This window comes from Ochlerotatus camptorhynchus, unplaced genomic scaffold, assembly GCF_037179485.1.
Source record: "Ochlerotatus camptorhynchus isolate MF236.1 unplaced genomic scaffold, CSIRO-AGI_Acam_v1.1 ptg000057l, whole genome shotgun sequence".
NCBI classification, from domain to species: domain Eukaryota; kingdom Metazoa; phylum Arthropoda; class Insecta; order Diptera; family Culicidae; genus Ochlerotatus; species Ochlerotatus camptorhynchus.
The window spans coordinates 309,585-331,992 of record NW_027040547.1 but is presented as its reverse complement, the minus strand read 5'-3'; the positions used below and the strand labels follow the sequence as shown (position 1 = coordinate 331,992).

General features: G+C 39.6%; 1 protein-coding gene and 1 pseudogene across 1 annotated transcript; one reads left to right on the top strand and one right to left on the bottom strand.

Moving 5' to 3' along the window:
- The window catches only part of LOC135717491 (uncharacterized), a 77,815-nt pseudogene that overhangs the window by 22,039 nt on the left and 33,368 nt on the right, over positions 1 to 22,408 (bottom strand).
- LOC135717495 (odorant receptor Or2-like) lies at positions 3,360 to 4,731 on the top strand. The gene is made up of 5 exons (XM_065239609.1): positions 3,360 to 3,575; positions 3,634 to 3,717; positions 3,775 to 4,296; positions 4,353 to 4,562; positions 4,630 to 4,731. Exons 1-5 carry the CDS (start codon positions 3,360 to 3,362, stop codon positions 4,729 to 4,731), a joined length of 1,134 nt encoding a protein of 377 aa, XP_065095681.1.

Genomic DNA, 22,408 nt, shown 5'->3' with positions numbered 1-22,408 from the left:
GCCGACTTCAAACAGATCCCCGACAACCTGTTTTTCACGGCCAAGGATAAGTTCAGCGTTCCGGAGCATGTCCGCACTCAGAAGATGTCCAAATTTGCGAAGAAATTCCTGGTTTGGCAAGCCATCTGCACGTGCGGGAAGCGGAGTGCACCTTTCGTGACCCAGGACACGATGAACGGACAGGTGTACATAAAAGAGTGCCTCCAGAAGCGGCTGCTTCCTCTCCTGAAGGCCCACAACGTCCCAACAATCTTCTGGCCGGATTTGGCCTCATGCCACTACTCCAAGGACGTGCTGAAGTGGTATGCGGACAATAAGGTCAATTTCGTGCCGAAAATGTTCAACCCTCCCAACACTCCGGAGCTCCGCCCCATCGAGAAGTACTGGGCGATTATGAAGCAGCACCTTCTTAAACGACCTAAGGTAGTGAAGACAGTCGAGGAACTGAAGAAAGTATGGGTTTACATGCAAAAAACGGTTGATTCACAGGTTGTGCAGAATCTTATGGCCGGGATTAAGGCCAAGGTGCGGGCATTTGCGTATGGACTGTTTATAAAAAAAAACGAGTAAAATGGTAAAATGAAGTTCAATAGTTATTTCTCAATCCCTGAAAATTTGATGGCAATCGGATGAAAACTCGAATTTTGCGAATCAATTTTGTGTGTGGCAATTTCATCGTGGACACCCTTTAGCAGTGCTGATAAAAATCATTCCTTCTACACTCAACATAGCTGAAAATAAAGACAACCTTAACAGATAGACCAACTACCTGCATGAATCTGAATTTTGACATAACATCATTCTCTTGATCAAGGCAACCTCTGAGTATCGTTGTCAACATTTCAGTGCCAACATTTCAAAGGGGCGTAATTGCTTTTGAAAACAATGGCTTGTGCTATCGATTTCTCACAAATAAAAGCCCATCCCTTCAAATTAACAATGCTAGCTGGTAAAGGAAACATTCTTCTACCTGCTGGTCTCATTAATCTTCATGAGTACGCTTTTATTCGCGAGAAATCGATGGCTAAAGCCATTGTTTACAAATGCAATTACGCCCCTTTGAAATGTTGACACTGATTTGTTTCTCTTCATTCGTGGCTGGATGTTCATTATCGCGCCTTGTTGTCAATTTTAATATTCGTCTTCATCTTGGTGCGGATGATTTTATGCAAATTGATTATTTTCATTTTACTTAAATGTACCTCTGAAGGACGTGTTGTGTTAGTTTTCACACACAAACCGATGGAAAATCATTACCTCAAGCTGAACTGACGATAAAATCCCGGTCTTAGGCTCTGTAGTTGACAATCTTCAAAATAATAATTTTACCCTAAATGCATTAGATTATTTTGCTTTTGAGGATCATTTCTGATTTTGACAATTTTGGGTTGGATATTCAAGCACTGGAGAATATCAACAAACGCGTACTCGTTGATGTATAATGAACCCATTTGTTCATTTCGCTAGTACGTAACAACCAGTATTGGAAAAGTTCGCGATATTTCACGAAGTTCACCAAGGGAAAAGTTCACGAGTCATAGGGAACTTTGAAGAACTTTTCCATCACTGGTAACAACGAAGATTTACAAAACAAACGCAATTCATCATCACTGGCTTGATGAGAGAGATGAACTAGCCTTAGGCTAAAAATCTCTAAAATAAAGATTTAAAAAAAATCACTGGCTTGAAGCGATACTCCTTGCGTGTGATGGTAAATGATAAAAATCAACACTGGTATATAGTTGTTAGCTCAAGCGTAATCCACTGAATATCGTCCGGTTCGTCAATTCATGCAATTCATGTTTTGTTCAATACATCGTCTATTTAGCTACTTAATGAATATACACCGTGTCCAACATATTCTCATACATATTTTCATTTTGTTGTTGAGACTTCCTCGTCGGATGGCCAGTAGAGGCCCTGACCGAACACGTTCAGTGACGACAGTAAGAGTTATTAAAATAGTCAGAAGACGGACTTGACGAAAATCCCAGTGCTCTGTACTTAAAATGGCTGATGATCTTAATATTTCGAAATCGTTCTTGCACAATGTGATGAAACTAGACCTTAGATTCCAAGCTTTCAAGAAACGGAAAGTTTATGAAGTTTCAGAAACTGCAAAGAAAATAAGGCTGGAAGGAGTAATTCTTCTACTTCCGCGGCACGCTGGGGAAGAGTTTGATCCCTCCGACGAAAATTAGTTTGCCCTGCAGCAGTTAATAATATTCAAAATGACAGATTTTGGGCTTCCAACTCGAAAAATGTGCCAGGGAGTGACCGAAATATTCCACGATCCCAAATTACCACTCCAGCGATGGTTTCTGAAGGAATATGCAAGTGTGGCAAATTACATCGGCTTTCAAGGAAAAAAAATATTCGTTAAGTTAACGCTATATATCATGAAAATGTATTTTTGGAGAAGTTGTCAAATCAAGTGTATGGATAGGATGGAGCACCCATTCACATAGCAAGCTCGTTCAGAGCTGCTGCAGAGATAACTTGACCAAAGATAAATGGGCTCCCTCGGATTATTCCATATAATCATAAATACTGTCTAAGGTAAATGAGCACAGGGTATCTATGTCATTTGATCCAATTCAAAGCCATAATCAAATGAATATGGGCCGAAATGCCTATGAAAGTCTGTGAAGCATTTGAGAACCGTCTGAATTTTATCAAACAGGTTGAAGGCAGGGTAATTCCAAAACATGCTGTGATTGACCAATATTATATTGCCTTTCAGTTAAACATAAACTAGTAAAAGCTGAATTACTGATGCGATAAAAATACAGTTTGAATTTGTATGAAAATATATTGGACACGGTATATGTGATAAATTTTGAACAGCCATGATAAATTGTACGTGCTATTTTGAGCATGGTAAGCATTTATAATTAACTCTTCAAAGTGTTTGGATTTGTGCACGAGTATCGATGCTTTACAGCATTAGAGTTTACACACCGAAAAAAGTTTCAATTGTTTTGCAACTTGATTCAAGTAGGATAATTTAACGTGCGTCAAGGTCACAAGTAGATTCTTTTTGTGAAAATTGCAATCATCACAAAGGAAAATACTGCCACAGTGTTTTAGCTCTATTTTGTATGAGTAAATTATTTTGAATTATTCAACAAATATCGATTCCCCAGTAATTGCACACCTTTGCAATTGCCTGCAAATTTAATTGGCTACACATGAGAACGGGTGACATTTCTTTCTCCGCTCAATTATTCACAACATTTTCAAGGCGAAACACCCTAAACGATTCGCAATAACTCAGCGAAAAGTGTGAATTACAACACCACCTTCTAGTTGAATTGCAGCACTATCAATTCGAGCAAGGTTCCGTGCACACAACCGTAATGGCCAGCGTTCTGGATTGTCCGATAATTTCGGTTAACGCTCGAGTTTGGCGCTTCTGGTCATTCGTCCTGAAGCATGACATTATGCGCTACATCAGCATCATCCCAGTGACCGTGATGACGTTGTTTATGTTTACCGATCTGTATCGTACGTGGGGCAATATCCAGGAGGTGATCATCAAAGCCTACTTTGCGGTGTTGTACTTTAACGCGGTGGTGAGTATTGAATGTTGATTACGTTTCCACAGTGAATTTTAAATATTTCTCATGTCAGTTGCGGACCCTTATTTTGGTTTACGATCGTAAGTTGTATGAAAATTTTCTGCAAGGAATCGCAAAAGTCTACTTTGAAATTTCTGTAAGTACTATTCACGTTCATTCTTTGTCGGAGTTAAAGAAGTTTCATATGTTTCAGCTTATCAACGACGACACAATCCAGAGATTGCTTCAAAGCTACACCACCCGAGCCCGTCTACTGTCAATTTCGAATCTTGCTCTCGGTGCCTTCATCAGCACCTGTTTTGTGGTCTATCCTCTGTTCACGGGACAACGAGGACTTCCGTATGGGATGTTTGTCCCAGGGGTGAACAGTTTCGAATCACCCCAGTACGAAATAGTCTACGTCGTTCAGGTTGTTCTGACATTTCCCGGTTGCTGCATGTACATCCCCTTCACTAGCTTTTTCGCATCAACGACTTTGTTCGGTTTGGTTCAGATCAAAACCCTACAACGCCAGTTGCAAACGTTCAAAAATGAAATCGACAAACAAAGCAAGGAGAAAATCATCTCACAAGTGGTGAAATTCATTGAGGACCATAAACGAATCATAACCTACGTTTCCGAGTTGAACTCACTGGTGACCTACATCTGTTTCATCGAATTTCTCTCGTTTGGCCTGATGCTTTGTGCCTTGCTCTTTCTTCTGAACGTTATTGGTGTCCTGCCAATTTCCTTTTCCACTCACATAAATAAAAATCAAGTTTTCAATTGCAGATCGAAAATCTCGCCCAAACCGTCATTGTAGCAGCCTACATCTTTATGATAATCTCGCAAATTTTTGCCTTCTACTGGCACGCCAACGAAGTTCGCGAGGAAAGCATGAATATAGCTGAAGCGGCCTACAGCGGCCCATGGTTTGAGCTGGACAATTCAGTCAAGAAAAAGCTCCTGCTGTTAATCCTTCGCGCTCAGCGGCCTCTGGAGGTGAGCCAATCTTCCAGGAAAATTTACGACACCGTTCTAATGGAGTTGGTTGGCGTCTTTTCCACAGATCACAGTAGGCAATGTCTACCCGATGACGTTGGAAATGTTCCAATCGCTGCTGAATGCGTCTTATTCGTACTTTACCCTGCTGCGTCGGGTTTATAATTAAAAAACTGAAATGGACAACAACGGAGACAGACCGGCTACTGGAACAGGACAAACCGAATGCACTGCTTGCTCAAGGATGGCACATTGACTGCACAGTAGGAAAGAAGTGCACTATTTGACTTGCATAGTGGTGCTTTGTGTGTGAAAGAATGGAGAATGTGTCACATTATCTACTGCATTGCACAAATATTTGCTTTTGTCGTTATTGTTGTCTTTGACAATGAAGTTAAGCTGATTGATTGGCTGGAATATTGAGAATGTTTGTAAACCATATATTGAAGGTAAGTTATGTAAGTTGTGTATTGCGGAATTTTGTTTATTTGGTGGCACAATTTGTTGCTTTCATTTGATTGATTACAATAGATTGAAAAACACCGTCATTTTCAAGCTTAGAGGCTGTACAGTAAACTCTTTCGTTTACGACATTATCTTCATCTTCTTCTCTTTTTCTCTCATTGAGCACGTTTAGCAAACCAATGTCTAATTTAATTCCATAACAGGATATGCTCCCTAAATCAATGGGTCCCTTCAATACAGAGTTAGTGTTTTCAATAACAACATTATGTATGTATGTATTCATAAAACTGGTGAACCGAAGTTAATAAATGTGTAGATTTGTAGACAATCAATAAAACGTAACCTTAATACCTATTTAAATCTATATGTATAAAAATGAATTTCTGTCTGTCTGTCTGTCTGTCTGACCTTTATAGACTCTAAAACTACTGAACCTATCGGCGTGAAAATTTGTATGCAGGGGTTTTTGGGGACGATAAAGGTTCTAATGATGGTTTTGAGACCCCTCCCCCTTTTGTAAGGGGGGGGGGCTCCCATACAAATGAAACAGATATTTCTGCATAACTCGAGAACTAATCATGCAAATGGAACCAAATTTGGCATGTGGAGATATAAGGAGATGTTTAAAAGGGGTAGCCCCTTAGATAAGAGGGGGGGGGGTACGTACAATATAATACGCTTTTATTTAATCGGCGCATAAACTCAAGCTAATATTGAATCGCGAGCAAGGCCGAGCACACTCACCTAGTGAGTTATATAAATAGACTATTAATTATTGAACACAACCTTATAACATGAAGATTTCGTACACTGCAACGAAATTTCACTTAATATTCATCTGATATTCACGTAGATATTTTCCATCGTTCCTGAAAAAGGTGAAAATTACTTGTTTTGGGAATGAAAATCTGTCTCTTGTGATTTATAAAGATATCTAGTTTTTTTAAACATATTATTAACAAGATTTTTAGCTCTTTTACACGTAATTTTATCGGAAATTCCGATGATCTTCAAATAGGTTTCACTTAAAATCTACGGAAATTTTCAAGTAAATATAACTGGATTCTATAGGAATATTCAAGAAAAAAGCAAGGTTGCAAATACTCATTTCAGCTAAAACAATGTTTTTCTAAATTATGAAATAATTAGATGCCATGATCAAACTTTGAATTGGTAGGATACAAGAAGAGGTTGCAAAGAATGTGTTTGAAATATTAAGCCAGTTTATTTCACTTCATGAGAGTCACAATCAGCGATTTTTCACAAACTCACTCACTCACTCACTCAGCGATCAGAAAATCGCTGATTGTGACTAATAGAAAGCAAAATTTACAGGTTTTATGTTTCAAACGCATACTTTGTAACCTCTTCTTGTAAGTTACCACTAAAACATGCCATCATACCATCTTTTGGTTTTATTATTCCAAAAAACATTATTTTAGCTGAAATGAGTATTTGCAACCTTGGAAAAAAATTGGTAGATATCATGAAAATTTGGGTTTATTATTTTATTTAATCTACCATAAACAAAACAGCCCTGAAAAATAACATTCACTGATATGCGATGTTCTTCAATTATAGGAAGGTAGATAAGTTCGTCCATAAATTAAGTTTTTTTTTATTTTTAACTATATTACAATTCAAGTCAATCTCGTAGATTTTCAGTTTTCATTAATCAGGTTCTTGTTGTTGTGCTTTCCTTGCTCCAAGAAGTTAACTATTAGTGTATTGACATCATTGGGGCCTCCCTTAGCTCAGTCGGTGAAGGCACAGCTACAAAGCAAGACCATGCTGTAGGGGGATGGGTTCAATTACCCGTCTGGTATTGGAATTTTTCGGTTTGGAAAATTTCTCGAATTCCCTGGGCATAAGGTATTGTAGTAGAATAAATAATGAGTAGAATCGAGTGAGCGTGAAGCGTGATAGTCCGTATGTAAACGGAATCTCATTGGTTAGCGAATTTTGATAGGCTAGCAGGTATAAATATGAAGCACCTAATCTCGTTGAAGTCAATCCGTCAACCGAATCCAAGCTTCCCGACGCAACTACCATCGAGTCAGCTGGGAGCAATCCAACACTGTGTCGACTCCACTGTCTGCTACGGTGTTCTTCCGGAGACGCCCGAAGACGTTGACCGGTGTCTACGTTCCATCAAGGAGGCGATTTTCCGGGAACAACACGTGCCAGTACCAGACAGGTAAGCAGTACTCTGAACGTTGATAAAATTCCCAAAGATCTCATCAGACTCCGTAACTCCATCCGACGGCAATATCAGCGTTCTGATTTACGTGTCTTGAAGACCCATTGCAATCGTCTTACAAAAACCATCCAAGCCAGGATGGTGGACCTCAGAAATCAAGATTTTGTTAACAAGATCCGCTCTCTCCCAGATTGTGCAAAGCCCTTCTGGAAACTAATGAACATCCTTAAAAATAAGCCAAGACCCATTCCACCACTGACCCCACTGGATCGTCCCGGCGACCCAGTGGTTCATGTGATAACTCCTGAAGAGAAGGCTGCCACGATAGGTCAACATTTCGTCAGCTCTCATAATCTCGGACACAACATCGTCAGCCCTCACGAAGCTGAGGTTGCTGAAAATGCAACTAATCTTCATCAGATTCCAAACATTTTTCCAGAGGAATCTGATATTACGGCTGACGAACGTTGGCCTATATCAAATTATCTAAAAACATGAAGGTCCCAGGTTTCGACAACATCCTGAATCTGGAACTCAAACACTTAAGTTCCAGATTCTACAACCATCTGGCACTGATTTTTAATCAGACTCAGCTTATATTATTTATTTATTTATTTATTTATTTACTTGCCCCTTCTCAAGTGGGCGGAAAACCTCTTCTTTTCGTATCAATAGATAACATAAAATCCTACAGATACATATATACTTAAACTTAATCAGGAAACATTTATCTTTACTTAATCAGGATTGCGAGTGCGTTGGTGCCAGTGCTCCGGTATACTGGGCCGCCGTCATGGAATGCCCAGCTGCTGCAGTTCTCAGTCGGTCGTATTCACCGTCTGCTCCGCAAGGGCAACTACGCCGAGCGCGTTGGAAACATGGCCCTTTTCAGGGCCACAACATTATCAAGAAAGAGTTTAACGATTAATTTTCTAATTGCGAAGATTCAGCAGAGCCATATTTTATCTCGAAAAATAGTTTTAAAATTCTTAACAACGAGAATCTTGAAAACATAATAAAATTTACTTAGAAAGTACCATATGTTATTTTCTAGTGGATTGGGCAAAGACCTTTTCACTTTGATGCTACATAAAAATAAAGTGAAATTCATTTCCAAATCATATACCGGACCCGGTTTGTTTTCAAAATCTCGAAAACAAACCCCCGCACACGTTCTACTTCGTTACTTCTAGACCAACCCGGGGGCAACTTGACAAGTCCAGTACATTTCCAGTGTACTCCGAAAATTTGGTGCTGGTGGTTCTGTCAAACTCACAAATTTCAGAAGTGTTATCTGAATAGGGCGAATGCAGATATGTAAATAAAGTAAATAAAATACTGAACATAAAAACAGATAGCCTCATCTGTTTCTTGAAACTTCAAGTTGGTGGGGAACAATGTTAATTAAACGGACGGGTGTAACAAAAGACAATCACTGAAATTTATTCGTTTAAGAAGCTTATTATGAATATCCTTTGTTGAGAGACGCTTATTTTAATTTATTTTATTTATTTCTTCATGTTTGAATGAATATACGAAATGTTAGTGTTCACACAGCAAACCTGCTACTCACCGCGAATAAGAATCAATTTTGTATTTTTTTCACCCCTCAATAGAAAGATGGGGAAGTAAACTGTTTTTAATAATACGGCTTTTTATTGCAAGTCTTCACCGCACAAGTATGCTCAGAAACATTATTCTCAAGACTGATAATATTCAAGAGCAAAATATAATAGAATCAACCAATGTGTTTTTATTTCTATTTGATTATATAAGAAAAACTTCCATCAATCTGTTCCAATTTGTTTGGATTTATTTCATTTCACCACGAAAATCATAAATCGCTCTTTTCACATGGCATTCTTGCTTGTTGCTTGACATCCACACATGGTGAAACAAAAAGTTGCCTTCCCATAGAGAAATACCATTGCGGCGGTGAAGGGCAGTCCCTTTGTTTACGTTGTGTGGCGACATCTACTATTTGCAAGTGGGTACGTGAAACTAAGATTATCTGTCACCTAGCCGGGGAGTTGTTCTAGACTAACATTTGAAAGGGGCGGAAGAGCCAAAATGTAAACAAACCATATTTTGGCACATAAAGGGTGATACGGTCAAAATTTGGTCAAGGGAAAACGCGTGTAAATCCGAGGGGGGCGACACATCTAAATCTCAATTTAAGATGCTCAAAAAATCTCACACTAGCGAATCAATCTTCGAAAAATCTTCTAAAAATCTTCTTGCATTTCTCGCATCTACTTGCATCGCGCATCATCTTTTTGCAGGAAATCTTCAGAATCGTCATCAATCTCCTTTCTATCTACTCAACGTGCACGCAGCTAGCCACAGCAAATCACAATCTTTTCTGCATCTTAGATAGAGTCGCCCCCCTCGTGTAAATCGGTGAAATCGTTTATTTAAAAAATCAAATTAAATTTCTTTTTCAAGTTCAATTAGTATAAAGTTCAGGAAAAATATTCAGTTAGGCTTCCGCTTTTCCAAATCCGAATTGCCGGGCCTTACGCTTGACCCCTGCCATCAGATTTTGTACAGCCACCTTGTCCACCTTCTTCGCCGCAGAAAGCCAGTTTGCCTTGAACTGCTGCTCGCCCTTAGCAGTTTTTTGGTCTTCTTTAGGTTCCGCTTGACAATAGCCCAGTATTTCTCAATTGGGCGGAGCTCTGGGGTGTTGGGAGGGTTCTTGTCCTTGGGAACCACCTGCACGTTGTTGGCGGCGTACCACTCCATGGCCTTTTTACCGTAATGGCAAGATGCCAAATCCAGCCAAAACAGTACCGAACAACCGTGTTTCTTCAGGAAAGGCAGCAGACGTTTATTCAAACACTCTTTCACGTAAATTTCTTGGTTGACAGTCCCGGAAGCTATGAAAATGCTGCTTTTCAAGCCACAGGTACAGATGGCTTGCCAAACCAGATATTTCTTTGCGAACTTTGACAGTTTCATGTGCTTGAAAACATCTGCTACCTTTCCCCTTCCTTTTGCCGTATAAAACTCCTGTCCCGGAAGCTGCTTGTAGTCGGCTTTGACGTAGGTTTCGTCGTCCATTACCACGCAGTCAAACTTCGTCAGCATCGTCGTGTACAGCCTCCGGGATCGCGCTTTGGCCATCGTATTTTGTTTATCATCGTGATTTGGAGTCACTACCTTCTTGTAAGTCGATAGTCCGGCTCGTTTTTTGGCTCGATGCACGGTTGTAGACGATACACCCAGCTTATTTGCGGCGTCTCGGAGAGAGAGGTTAGGGTTTCGCTTGAAACTACCGGCAAATCTCTTTGTCGTCTCAGTGGCTTCCGGTTTTCGATTTCCCCCCGATCCAGACTTCCTGGCTGTCGACAAACGTTCCCCAAACACTTTAATTACATTTGTAACGGTTGATTTGGCAACTTTTAGCGATTTTGCCAACTTTGCGTGCGAGTAGCTCGGATTTTCGCGATGCGCGAGCAAAATTTTGATACGCTGCTCTTCTTGCTTGGACGGCATTTTGACAACTGAAGAGTGAATTCCAAAATCAAAATAGGAGCAACATTCTACACACACACACCTTCAAAATGAGGGGTGTTCAGGTTTTTTAAATGCAAAATTGAAAGAAATACTTCAAGTTGATATTGACCAAATTTTGACCGTATCACCCTTTATAGAGAGAACAGTTCACAAACTACTCGATAAACACGAAAAAGTAGAAGAAAATATCACTTCATAGCATCAAAAACGTTTTTTCTTACATGGCGTATTTCCAACTTTCAACTCGATGATGCAACAGGTTGTTACGCCTTGCACCAGAACAACGAATTATATTGTTTTAATATGCCAAACGTTTTGATTCTGTAGCATCTAGTCACGCCCGATTCATTTGATACGCATCCGATTGATATTTCACGTGTAAACAACGAACAAAAAGAAGACCAAAAAAATCTCCGGCGTAATTCCACTCTCACAAAATTTACGAACGAAGAACCAAGGCGGAACAACAAACAAAAAATCCCGATGGTGTACTTCCACGGCGTATCACCAGTGTTGGCAGTTCAAAGTGTGGAAGATCTGGGGGGTAACAACATGTATGAAATTATCAGAGCGTATGATGTTTTCTTCTCAATTTCACGACAAAGAAAACTTTTTTTGAGTTTTTAGTTATGCATGATGATAGATTACACTATTAACTATATGTCAAGCTTATTAAATCATCCAGAAAATGGAAAGTCGTGAAATAGGATTAATTTTTAGGTCATCAAAATTCGGAAGCGCTTTTCTCGATATGGTTTTTTTGGAGTTCCGCCCTTTTCAAATGTTAGTCTAGACTTAATCTAGACTAGAACGGAACGAAAGGTCACTAACTCTTTTGTATTATTGTGGTGGCCCTGAAAAGGGCCGGTTTTGTTAAGATACGACGAGCCAGCTGGATGTCCTTCGGCATGATAGTGACGCGCTTGGCGTGGATGGCACACAGATTGGTATCCTCGAACGACCTACCAAATAGGCCTCGCTAGTTTACTGCAGAGCCATAACAGCTGAGCTCTGGAAGCGCAGATCGGTCTTGAAGTCCTGGGCAATTTCACGGACCAGACGTTGGAAAGGCAACTTTCGGATCGGCAGTTCAGAGGATTTCTGATAGCGACGGATCTCACGCAAGGCGACGGTGCCTGGCCGATAGCGATGGGGCTTCTTTACTACTCCGGTGGCTGGAGCGCTCTTGCGAGCGGCCTTCGTTGCCAACTGCTTGCGAGGAGCCTTTCCTCCAGTGGACTTGCGAGCGGTCTGCTGAGGTGGTTGTGATGTGTATGCAATGAAAGCACACTGTGGAATAAAAAATAAAAATCACTTCCATTCTGTTTTATAACATGCGACGTCCAACGTCAACCCTGCGGTCGTATCTAGTATACAACCCTTCCAACTTTTTTTTTAATCTTTTAAATTTGTCGAACCTCTTAACGGAATCCCTTTATGAAGAACTTTGAGTGTGTTAGTTTATTTCCTTTAAATTCCGTTCGAATTGCTTATCTTTTGACAGATACGCGTATTTCGTCTACTAATTGCAGACTTCATTAGTGCCAAGTACTCAATACCACTCTACTCAACCTACTCTCTTCAGAGCTTTCGCTAGCTAATAAATTATCACACTTAAGCTTCATGTTGATATAAAATAGCACTACCAACCTACTCTAAAAAGCAGATAAATGACAGATATGATTCATTCTGATTTGTGTGATTGCATATGTTTTCGTTAAAAGATAACATGATTTATGTTGAAATATATTCCACCGTACATCAAAGTTATCCAGAGTGACCGTTTGTTTAATAACTAATGATGATGAGTCTCTTAAAGAAATGCTAGCGATGTTTCACTAGAAGCATATCGCAGAAAAAATATTACAAGATTTCTGAAAATACATGCACTTCACGACAGATCTCATCAGCTGAGAACAGTTAAGGTCCAATTTGCTTTGATGCATTTCCTAAAGAATGAAAATCATTTAAAAACTGACGCATAATTTTGAATTGCTGAAAGCTCATGTCAATCTATTCTTTTGGATATTTTACACAACATGATGCGAGATTTTTGCAATCTATAATGATGCGTCGAAAAAAAAAACTGCAAAGTATACCAAAAGTTGCATTATGGTTCCAAACAATAAACCTACACAGAATTACTCAATGCAGAACCATAGAGGTTATACCCGGTGAAGCAAATTTAATTAATTCACGATAGGTTGCATTTGCAATTTGCGATCCAGTGAGCCATGGAGTGCTGTGAGCTGGTGGCAGCCATTGATAGCTCGTCCAAGTAAGCCACGGCAAATGCGCGCAGTGTCGAAGGAAGCGTGGATTCAAGTGTACGCTCCGATCCAGTTACGAACCATAAATTTAACGATTCTATTATCTGGTAATGTTGCAGTAGCTGCTGTTGCTATAGCAGTAGATAAATGCAAGGTGACTGCGTCGCTGCTGGGGAGCCTCAGATAGCCTAGTCTGTAAAGGTATGGTATTTCCATGCCGAAGGTGGCGGGTTCGATTTTCGTTCACAACATACAAATTAATGCACTGGCTTCCATAGAAAGTTCTTATGTATCAAAATGGTTAGAAAATGTCAAGTTAAGAGCAAAGTGCTCGCAAAAGAGCCGTAAAAAGTCTTGAAGAAGAAGAAGCATCGTAGTTAGTGCAAGTTAGTGTTCAAGAAAACGATGCTTAACGATGGCTCAGAATATCTGCTGGTTTAGAGTTTATTCTTCTACTTTTTTTTCTTCTTCGCATTTCAAGCTTATTTCTCATCGCATATTAGCTTATTGCGTGCTCTCGACTTAGTGTTCTAGATGCACTTCCACAGTTATTAATTAAGAGTTTTCGATACCTGTACCATTTTTGCATTAGTATGATTCTAGATAGAGCTGGAATAAGGGCGTAGCAGGTTTTTTAAACAGTTAATTCTCTCGATGATTTCTCGAAAGCAATGGCTCTCCATCGAGAAGGAGAAGACTTTCTCTACTCGATGTATATGTTGGTTTGTGTAGGCGTGTCTTGAATTCCTAGAAATAAACAAGAGAAATAATTGTTTACAAAGACTGCTTCCCCCCCGAATTCCAGTTATATCTAGAATTGTGTGGCAAGTACAATCATATGATGAAAACTATCCTATTTCTGTTCGAAAATGTCAGCCTCGTTAACGGGAAGATAAAGTATCGAATCAATTTCAATTTCAATTTGGAACGCGAGAAAACTTTCATTTCAAAGCTCCTACACTTGAACTTCCCTCATGAATAGTTATTGTTCTATACTCTGGATGTTTAAGCGCTGCAATAGTTGGTTTATTTTCAAATACCAGTTTACTGGACTTGTCTTTCTAGCCTTGATTATCAATCTTATAAATTTTCTCGAAGACGATTTAGGAGGTACTTCAAAAAACCATACTTTCACCAACCTAATGCCCTAAGTTATGATATGTTAGAGCCCTTCTTCCATTCTCATCACGATGTTACCGAGCTTTCGACAGATGCGATGACAGTTGAGGCAAAAACAAGTACCTACGACTATCTCACGGGCATGCTTTCATCTCATCCCATAAAAGCGAAGACCACACATACTCACTCCTGCATGACATGTCTCTGACATCCCGCTGTTGTAGTGGTTCGGAAAATGTTACCCATCTCTTCCACAGACAACGAGTCGAATGGTTTTTGTTTCTCGGCATCACATTTAGCTTCATCGTTTGCGGGAAAAGTGCGGCTACAAGAAAGGACACATTTCCGGGAAACGATACACTGTCGCGCTGTCGACGTTCGTTTGTGGCCGTTGTTTTTGTTTACCATCAATTTTGTGCAGTATTTTAAACGATGACGACTATGCTTTTTGTAGGTTCGGCACGGTGACGACTCCGATATCGCAGCAGGCTGATTCTACACAAAACAGCACATGCTTGCTACGAGCTCAACGCTTGCTGGGAGTGGTGAAAAAGAGTCAGGAATGTCATTTTCACTTCTCGGAGCGTGAAAATGTGCTAAATGTGTATTGATGTCTCACAATTTGGTGGAAAACAAGAGCGAAGAAAACCCTGCAAGCAATAAAGTCAAGTTTACTATTTCCGACGTTTGATACACTACCAACAATTTACTTATATATACTCACTCGCACTTAACTACCACAATGTACCATTTATTTATGTTTGAATAAGTGTGATCTGTTCTCTAATTTTACCATCAATTTTAACTTCCATTGAAATATGATCACATCTTACTTCTGATGATTAGGATGCTATTTATGATAAAACGAGCGGCAATTGGTTTTCAAATTGTACCACGCCTAAACTTTAAATCATTGAATTAATCATAAAAATAGGTTTTCATTCGGTCAGATTGAATGTGCTCTAGCACACTTTGAAATCTGATGAGTAAGGCCATCATTCTCGTCGTGTTCAGTTGTGTGTGAAAGTAAAGCAGTCCATATTCAGATTTTGGCAACCACCCACCAATTTTAATTTTATAGTCAGTGCTTGCTTTCAGTCTTTACAAATGTTACATTAGATCGCGCTAGTTTTTTGCAATTGCATAATTTTATGCTACAAAATGCACTTAAGTAATTTGCATCCTAGTGTAATTTTTTCCATCAACCTCTCTATGAAAGATGGAAACTAATTTATTAGAAATAAACACTACATCTGGCATCGAGCAAACTTTTGTCAATTCACATCCATCATATCATTTCATGACAGACAGATAGCATTTCGCAAAAAACACTCCTGCATTCACTCATCCTGGCGTGTATGGCGCCACACGGTCTCACCGATGATTTTCTTCTACGGAAAATCCAACGACGACGCACAGTCCAAAGTGACCTCCAAAAAATATCCGCTATATCTGTTGGATATGCGAAGATGTGTGGGAGTGGAAGCAGACAGCAAAACATCGTAAAGTCGCAGCAATCGCAGCAGGCGAGGGCTTTTCAGTGCGGCTACCATGGAAATGTTTGTATGGATGAGAAAAGTTAATAAACTGATGGAAGTTATGTCTTTCAGTTGATGTTGGATGATCATATTGTGAGAAGTTCAGCATTATGGTCTGAAATATTTTCCAAATACAGGGTCCGGTAATTGAACTGCAACAAATATTATATTTTGTTAAATAAAATTTTCCTTCCAAATTCGTAAAAATACATGATTTAATAAAAAAAGATCATCTATTTTATGTTCCTTCTCTAAAACTTCAACTTCGCATTTCAAGCATATTGTTTATCGCATATTATCTTATTGCGTGCTCTCAACTTAGTGTTCTAGATGCACTTCTACAGTTATGAATTGAGAGCTTTCGATGCCGGTAACATTTTTGCATTAGTATAATTTTGTGACAAGACCAATCAACCAACCCGAAAATTTCCTATACCGGACCGGGAATCGAACCCAGCCACCTCCAGCATGGTCTTGCGTTGTAGCTGCGCCTTCACCGACTGAGTTAAGGGAGGGCCCTTAAAAACTTGTCATATCCTTTAAAGGACTGGTATCATGTTAGATCTAGTTCCTATTGAGGTTTTTGGCAATGCATTTGCGTGTATTTTTAACGCATTGTAACAGTATATTTTCGACTATTTCAAGGTTTTAACACTCCTAATAACCTTTGAAGATACTCTTCACAATTTGCCATTCAACATCAGCAATCGGCATTCAATAGGTGGTAGTTGCGAACAAGTTGAATTGGGTCAGTCTGGGCGAAAATAAAAAAAAATCATTTTATCCATTTTCAGCAAGAATGAAGTAAAGAATTAATTGCAAATTAGGCCAAAACAATTGAAAATTGTTGTTTTTGAAAAATGTTCTGTTTTCTTTACAACCTAATGCTACTAAGATCATTAATCAAGGTCTAAAAATATTGTACGATGTGTACAAAAAGTGCTTAAGCCCTGTTTAATTACACTGTTCAAAATTTATAAGACTTCCAAAATCTTAGATCTTAGGTACTTTCTAAGAAAATAGATTTTATTTTGATTTTGAAAGTCAACTTCTTAAGAAGGACATGACTTAAATAATTAAACTATTTTTTTTTTTATTTTAAAATATTTTTGATGGATTTGGAACGAAAAACAACTTATTTTCGATACAGTCCTTATTTAGAATGGTATGAAACTAATTATTACGAATAATCAGTGAATTATGAGGTTTCCGCTTTTCATTTCAGTACATTCTCAAATATATTGGAATTTTCATATTCTTCAGATAAAAGGTCGAAAGACAGAAGGTCGAATGACAAAAGGTCGAATGACAAAAGGTTGAATGACAAAAGGACGAATGAAAAAAGGTCGAATGACAAAAGGTCATATGACAAAAGGTCGAATAGCTAAAGGTCGAATGACAGAAGGTCAAATGACAAAAGGTCGAATGGCAGAAGATCAAATGGCAAAAAGGTCGAATGACAAAAGGTCGCTTATAATTTAAATACAGTGCTTTCCCGATTTTGTCCACTCCCAATTCTGTCAGCTTTTTTTCCCGATTTTGTCAGCCTGAACTGCTGAATTTTTTGGTTTTTAAGCATGAATTCTCAAGCACTTCGCTCCAAATGACACTTAATTGTTTTGTCGCAACAATAACAGAGGTAACTCAAATAAACCTCAATTATTCCGATACAGCACAGCTGATTCGAGTCCCTCCCGATAAAGGTAACTAGGTGGCGAATAGAGCTGGGATGGTTGCAATACAAGTTATGGACAGATACCCCATTCAAGAAGAAGGTTTCGTGATCGCCAAAATTAACAGAATATTGCAGATGGAGCTGATCGGATGAAAACCGGTAGTCATTGGAGGAGACTTCAATGCTTAGGCAGTGGAGTGGGGAAACAGATGTACCAACGCAAGAGGGCTCATTCTGCTGGAAGATCTGGCGAAGCTGGTAATTCGGCTGTTCAATAAAGGCACCACCAGCACTTTTCACAGAGATGGTCGGGAATCCATTATCGACGTCACTTTATGCGGACTGCAGTCCGCCGCTGGTGTAGAGATCTGGCAATAACAGAGAATCGAAGTGTGCTCTGCTTCTGTACGGACGCGAAAAATTTCCGAGTGTCAAATTTACGGTTTTATTTTTTCTTGGCGTTTTCTAATTTTAGTGCAAGAAAGTGAAAGTGATCGGTTGGAAATGCATTCCAAAGTGTTTTCGTTTATCATACTCGATGATTCTGATTGGAAGCAGGTAAAAGAGCTTCTTTGAAGATCCGAAGGAATGTTATGAAATGTTAAGCTAGAATTAAGAGATGCAACAGTCTTTCAAGTATTGGCTTAACGTGCAAACCATCGTTCATTTGGTGAGTTCGTTCCAGTTTATTTGTTTACTTGTTTCGATACCATCTATCAGTTTTCTACAATTTTGTCTTGGACATCTTTTCGAAGAGCCACGTTCATGCTGTAATTTGTCGAGCACACAATTTTGACACGTTGATATCGAGTAGGAACGGCAAGAGAGTCATCCAAGTGCTTTTGTTTCTGGTTTTAGACGTTTGATGTCTTCAGTGATGTTTTTGTACTTTAAAGTTCCCTTTTCTGTGATCATGGTGGGTCTGAAGAGTTTTTGTTGAGCACGCTGAGGCTGAAATTGCATACCCCCTCCCCATGGACATGGAGGTTTACGATAATGAAGCAAAGGGTTATATTTAATTTCTTTATATTTGCAACGATGATGATTTCCTATAGTGACACATATCACCTTCTTAATGCTTCAGTATGCCTCAAACGATTAATTCTTGGTTGTTAATAGAACTTCCTTGATGAAATCGGCTGCTTCATGCAGACTGAGCAATTCTGATTGTAGTATCAGATTTGTTCTGTATACAGAAGAACTGGGAGGGCTTATTAGAAACTTCTCACCAATATAGTAAAGATTTTCTAGTAAAGTTTGCATATAATTTTATTAATATTTTATTTTATTTAAGCATATTATTTTTGTTACAGTCAATCAGCATTAGCATACGATACAAGAGATTTAATATTACTTGCTCGTTTTTGCGTAAAATAATTAATATTTATTTTACTTGTAATTACCTTTGAAAGTTTTTTTTTTTTCAAGTTTTTTTTTGTGATCTGAAAATTTTCCCAGTTTGGTTAGAAGTTTCGAAGCTAGCGCATGTCCACAGGCCCAATAGAAAGATAGGCAGAAAAAGTGTATCATGAAGAATGGTTGCATGCAGGGTTGCTTCCACTCACTTGCTATAGATGAGTGATTTTCGGAGTTTTGAATTCGTTAGATGTTGTAATGGAGATTTGTGTTGTTGGATGCGGAAGGAGATTGGAGGGCGGGTGTTTGACGCATAGAGCCTGTCAATTTCGTTGTCAGAGTGCCGCAATCGGCGGTTTTATGATTCGTGAGCGCTCGCGATTCGTAGAATCATTGATTGTGACTGCAAGTGGATTTGACGAGTTTTGTGTGTCGGACGCTTGCTTTTTGGCCTCTTCTTGTGTCTAACATGTGCATGGTATCATTATAGCGTCTAATGGTTTTGAAATTCCTGGTTGCGTGAAATATATTTGTAAAAATATCTTTTTGAGATTTTAGTAGTCACGTTTTGTTTGTAGTTTATATTTTATTTCTTTCATGTAATCATCGTAAATAATAGTTATATATAGTTATTATAGTTATTATAGTTATTATATATTCGTTTTTTGACGCGAAGCGCTGTGGATTATGAGATGCTCGATGACCCTGGAGGGATCGATTTTGCTTACTGCGCAGAAAATCGTGGATTTAACCCCAAGCTCTTCCACAGCACAAAAAAATCGCCACCATCATTTGTATATTTGATATTGAACATTAACCTCGGAAACTATTTGCATATCAAGCAAAAACGTAGTCCTGTATTGTCGCGAAGCGTTATGGTTCTAAGATGCTCGATAACCCTGGAGGGATCGTTTTTGCTTACTGAGCAGAAAATCATGGGTTTAATCCCAAGCTCTCAGTCATGACTCTTAAAATTCATGATCACTAAACAAAATTAATATGTTCTTTCGATAGCCGGCTATCGAGAGATTAAATAAACAACAAATAAACAATACATAATTTTGGTTGCATCGCCAACTTGAGGTGAATCCTAACCGAATACCCTACCCAACCCTCCAACTCCAACACTTATGAGGGTGTCTCTAAGTCGGTGGTCTCTCGTTAAGTAAGTATTTACTACATCAACATTTCCTTCCCTATCCCTAGTTATGGTAAAGATGGGCGTGGCCGGGAATAGCGGCAGTCATGCTTCTGTTACTCTTGTTTAGATTGGAACCAATATTTACTCCCCAGCATTATTCCTGAAAGTAGTCTAACTGAGAATTTCAGAAGAGACGTGAGTGTCGTTAGTATCCAATCTACGAAGTACATCATAACAACGCTAACGCTAACGCTAACTGCAGTCCGCCGCTGGTGTAAAACATTAATTGGAGAGTGTGTGAAGGATTTACCCATAGTGACCATCAGACATCGGCCAACGGAATCCTGTGGCAGTACAGAGCACGAGAACTTGCGACCTGAAGTGGGACCTCCAGCTTACTGCTGTAACGAGGCAATTAGCACCCTCCGCGCTAGTTGTCTCAGAGCCAGAAGACATGTTCAAAGAGCAAGAACAGAAGCAGACAGAGAGGAACGTAGAGGAATGTTCCGAGCACATAAACGAGAGATAAAGCAGAGCAAGTCAAACTGTCAACTGGAGCTGGATCGAGACGCTGCTGCCAACGACGCACACCGTGTCGTGATGTCGAAGATCAGATTTCAAGTCATGCCCGCTGAAATGTGCTTAGAACCTGAAAGTCATCGTGGAAGGACTTTTCTTGAAGCACGATCCAACGACCTGGTCACCTACATCGTACGGAAACGGAGAGGAAGATAACGACGAAGTCACCAACGAGCAACTCGTAGCCTGCCTGCTAGATACATTCGGAAAACTCTTGGAGAGGATCATCCTAAACAGGCTGACGAAATGCAGTGACGAGTGACCAAGGATTGTCGAAGAGGCAGTTCGGATTTTGAAAAAGAAGAGCAAAAGTGGATGCAATTCTAGAGAGCCGGGAAGGCGTCGAAACAGAAGTGGAGAGGAGATCGATATTACGCAGTGATAACGATCGATGTCAAGAATGCGTTCAACAGCTCCAGCTGGCAGGCCGAAGCTTCTGATCTACGAGCCAAATATGGGACAGAGATTGACTAGGATCACGGTGGTAATTCCACAAGGCTCAATCCTTGGTCCAACGCTCTGGAACGTGATTTAAAACGGCGGACGCTGAATCTACCCAAACGAGTTGAGATCGCTGGCTTTGCAGACTACGTCGTCTTACGGTAACAGGCAAGACGCTGGAATAGATGGAAATGTGGGCAACCGAAGCGGTCGATATGATTGGAAATCTAATGCATGGAGGGAAGCTGCAGATAGCCCACAACAGAAGTGAGGTGGTATTGATCAGTAAATATAAAAATTACCATTGAGGAGCACACAATAAACTAGAAGTGCGTGTTGAAATGCCTGGGAGTGATGGTCGACGACCGTTTGGCTTCAATAGCCACGTAGAATACGCCTACGAGAAGGCAGCGAAGGCCATCAACGCGGTAGCCAGAATCATACCGAAAATCTCGGGACGGCTCCTGGCTAGTGTATTTACGTTGATACTGAACTATGGAGGTTCAGCCTTGGTTGCAGCGCTGAAAACCAAGCGGAATTTAAGGAAACCGAACAGTACGTACCGGCTTAACAAACCGTACGCAAACGTGTCGAGACATTTGGTGTACCCTTTGTTGTATAAATAGTAAACGTTTATCAGTAATTCCATTAATAATTGATAAATCATGGTTAAACTTGATTTCAAAATAATTTTAATGGTTAAAATATTGAAAAAGAAAATTTCCCGATTTTGTCACCTTCCCATTTTTGTCAGCCTAGAATTTCAGATGGGGCTGACAAAAACGGGAAAGTACTGTATAATATTTGTTAGAGAAAACTGCGATTTTTGTTATGCGTGAATTTGTATTTTATTTATTGCAATTGGAATAAAACCAACAAAAATAATTTCCTCCAAGATCAAACAGCGGTTGTGGCACACGCATTTGGTTAAATGAATTGTGGTAGTAACCCGATTGAATCTCTTCCGCAATGCCAAAATTATCGAATCCTCCGTTTTTGCTTCTGTATGACAAACACATATGCTGTTAGCTGATACTGTGCATTCGAAATATGCATGTGCTCCTCGGATGCTACAAAAGACAGAGTGTTCCTCTCGGCATCCTCTATACTGGACCGGAAAGTACCTTAATCGGATTATTTCCGAACCTGAAACATCATTCACTAGCACCCTACCGATCGTCGGAACAGAAGCAACTTGTTTTGCAAGTGTGGTGGAGTGCATTTCACCCAACAACACCAGTGTTGCAGTTTCTGAGTGTGTTATTGTTATTGCCACCCTACAATCAAGTCGACCTAAAACAGGAAAGAAGCGAGTGGTGGGAAACCCGAACTGGATGGAAAATTATACGCTTGAATTGGAATTGCTCCATTGAATGTGGGCTCCGTTCTCCGATTGCTTGATTTGAGTTTTTCAACAGGAGCAGCAAGCTGTGCGTCAATGTGCACATCCAGCTGTGATCGTGCCGATAGAGCACACCTACTACAAAGCTATGACGAACAATGTTGACCAGATAAGCAATGTTTGCTAAGCTCTTGCGGGAAA

Coding starts and splice junctions, on each gene's coding strand:
- LOC135717495 (XM_065239609.1), top strand. CDS start 3,360: ATGGCCAGCGTTCTGGATTGTCCGATAATTTCGGTTAACGCTCGAGTT. Junction 3,576..3,633: donor TGTTGTACTTTAACGCGGTG/GTGAGTATTGAA, acceptor TTCTCATGTCAG/TTGCGGACCCTTATTTTGGT. Junction 4,297..4,352: donor TTCTTCTGAACGTTATTGGT/GTCCTGCCAATT, acceptor TTTCAATTGCAG/ATCGAAAATCTCGCCCAAAC.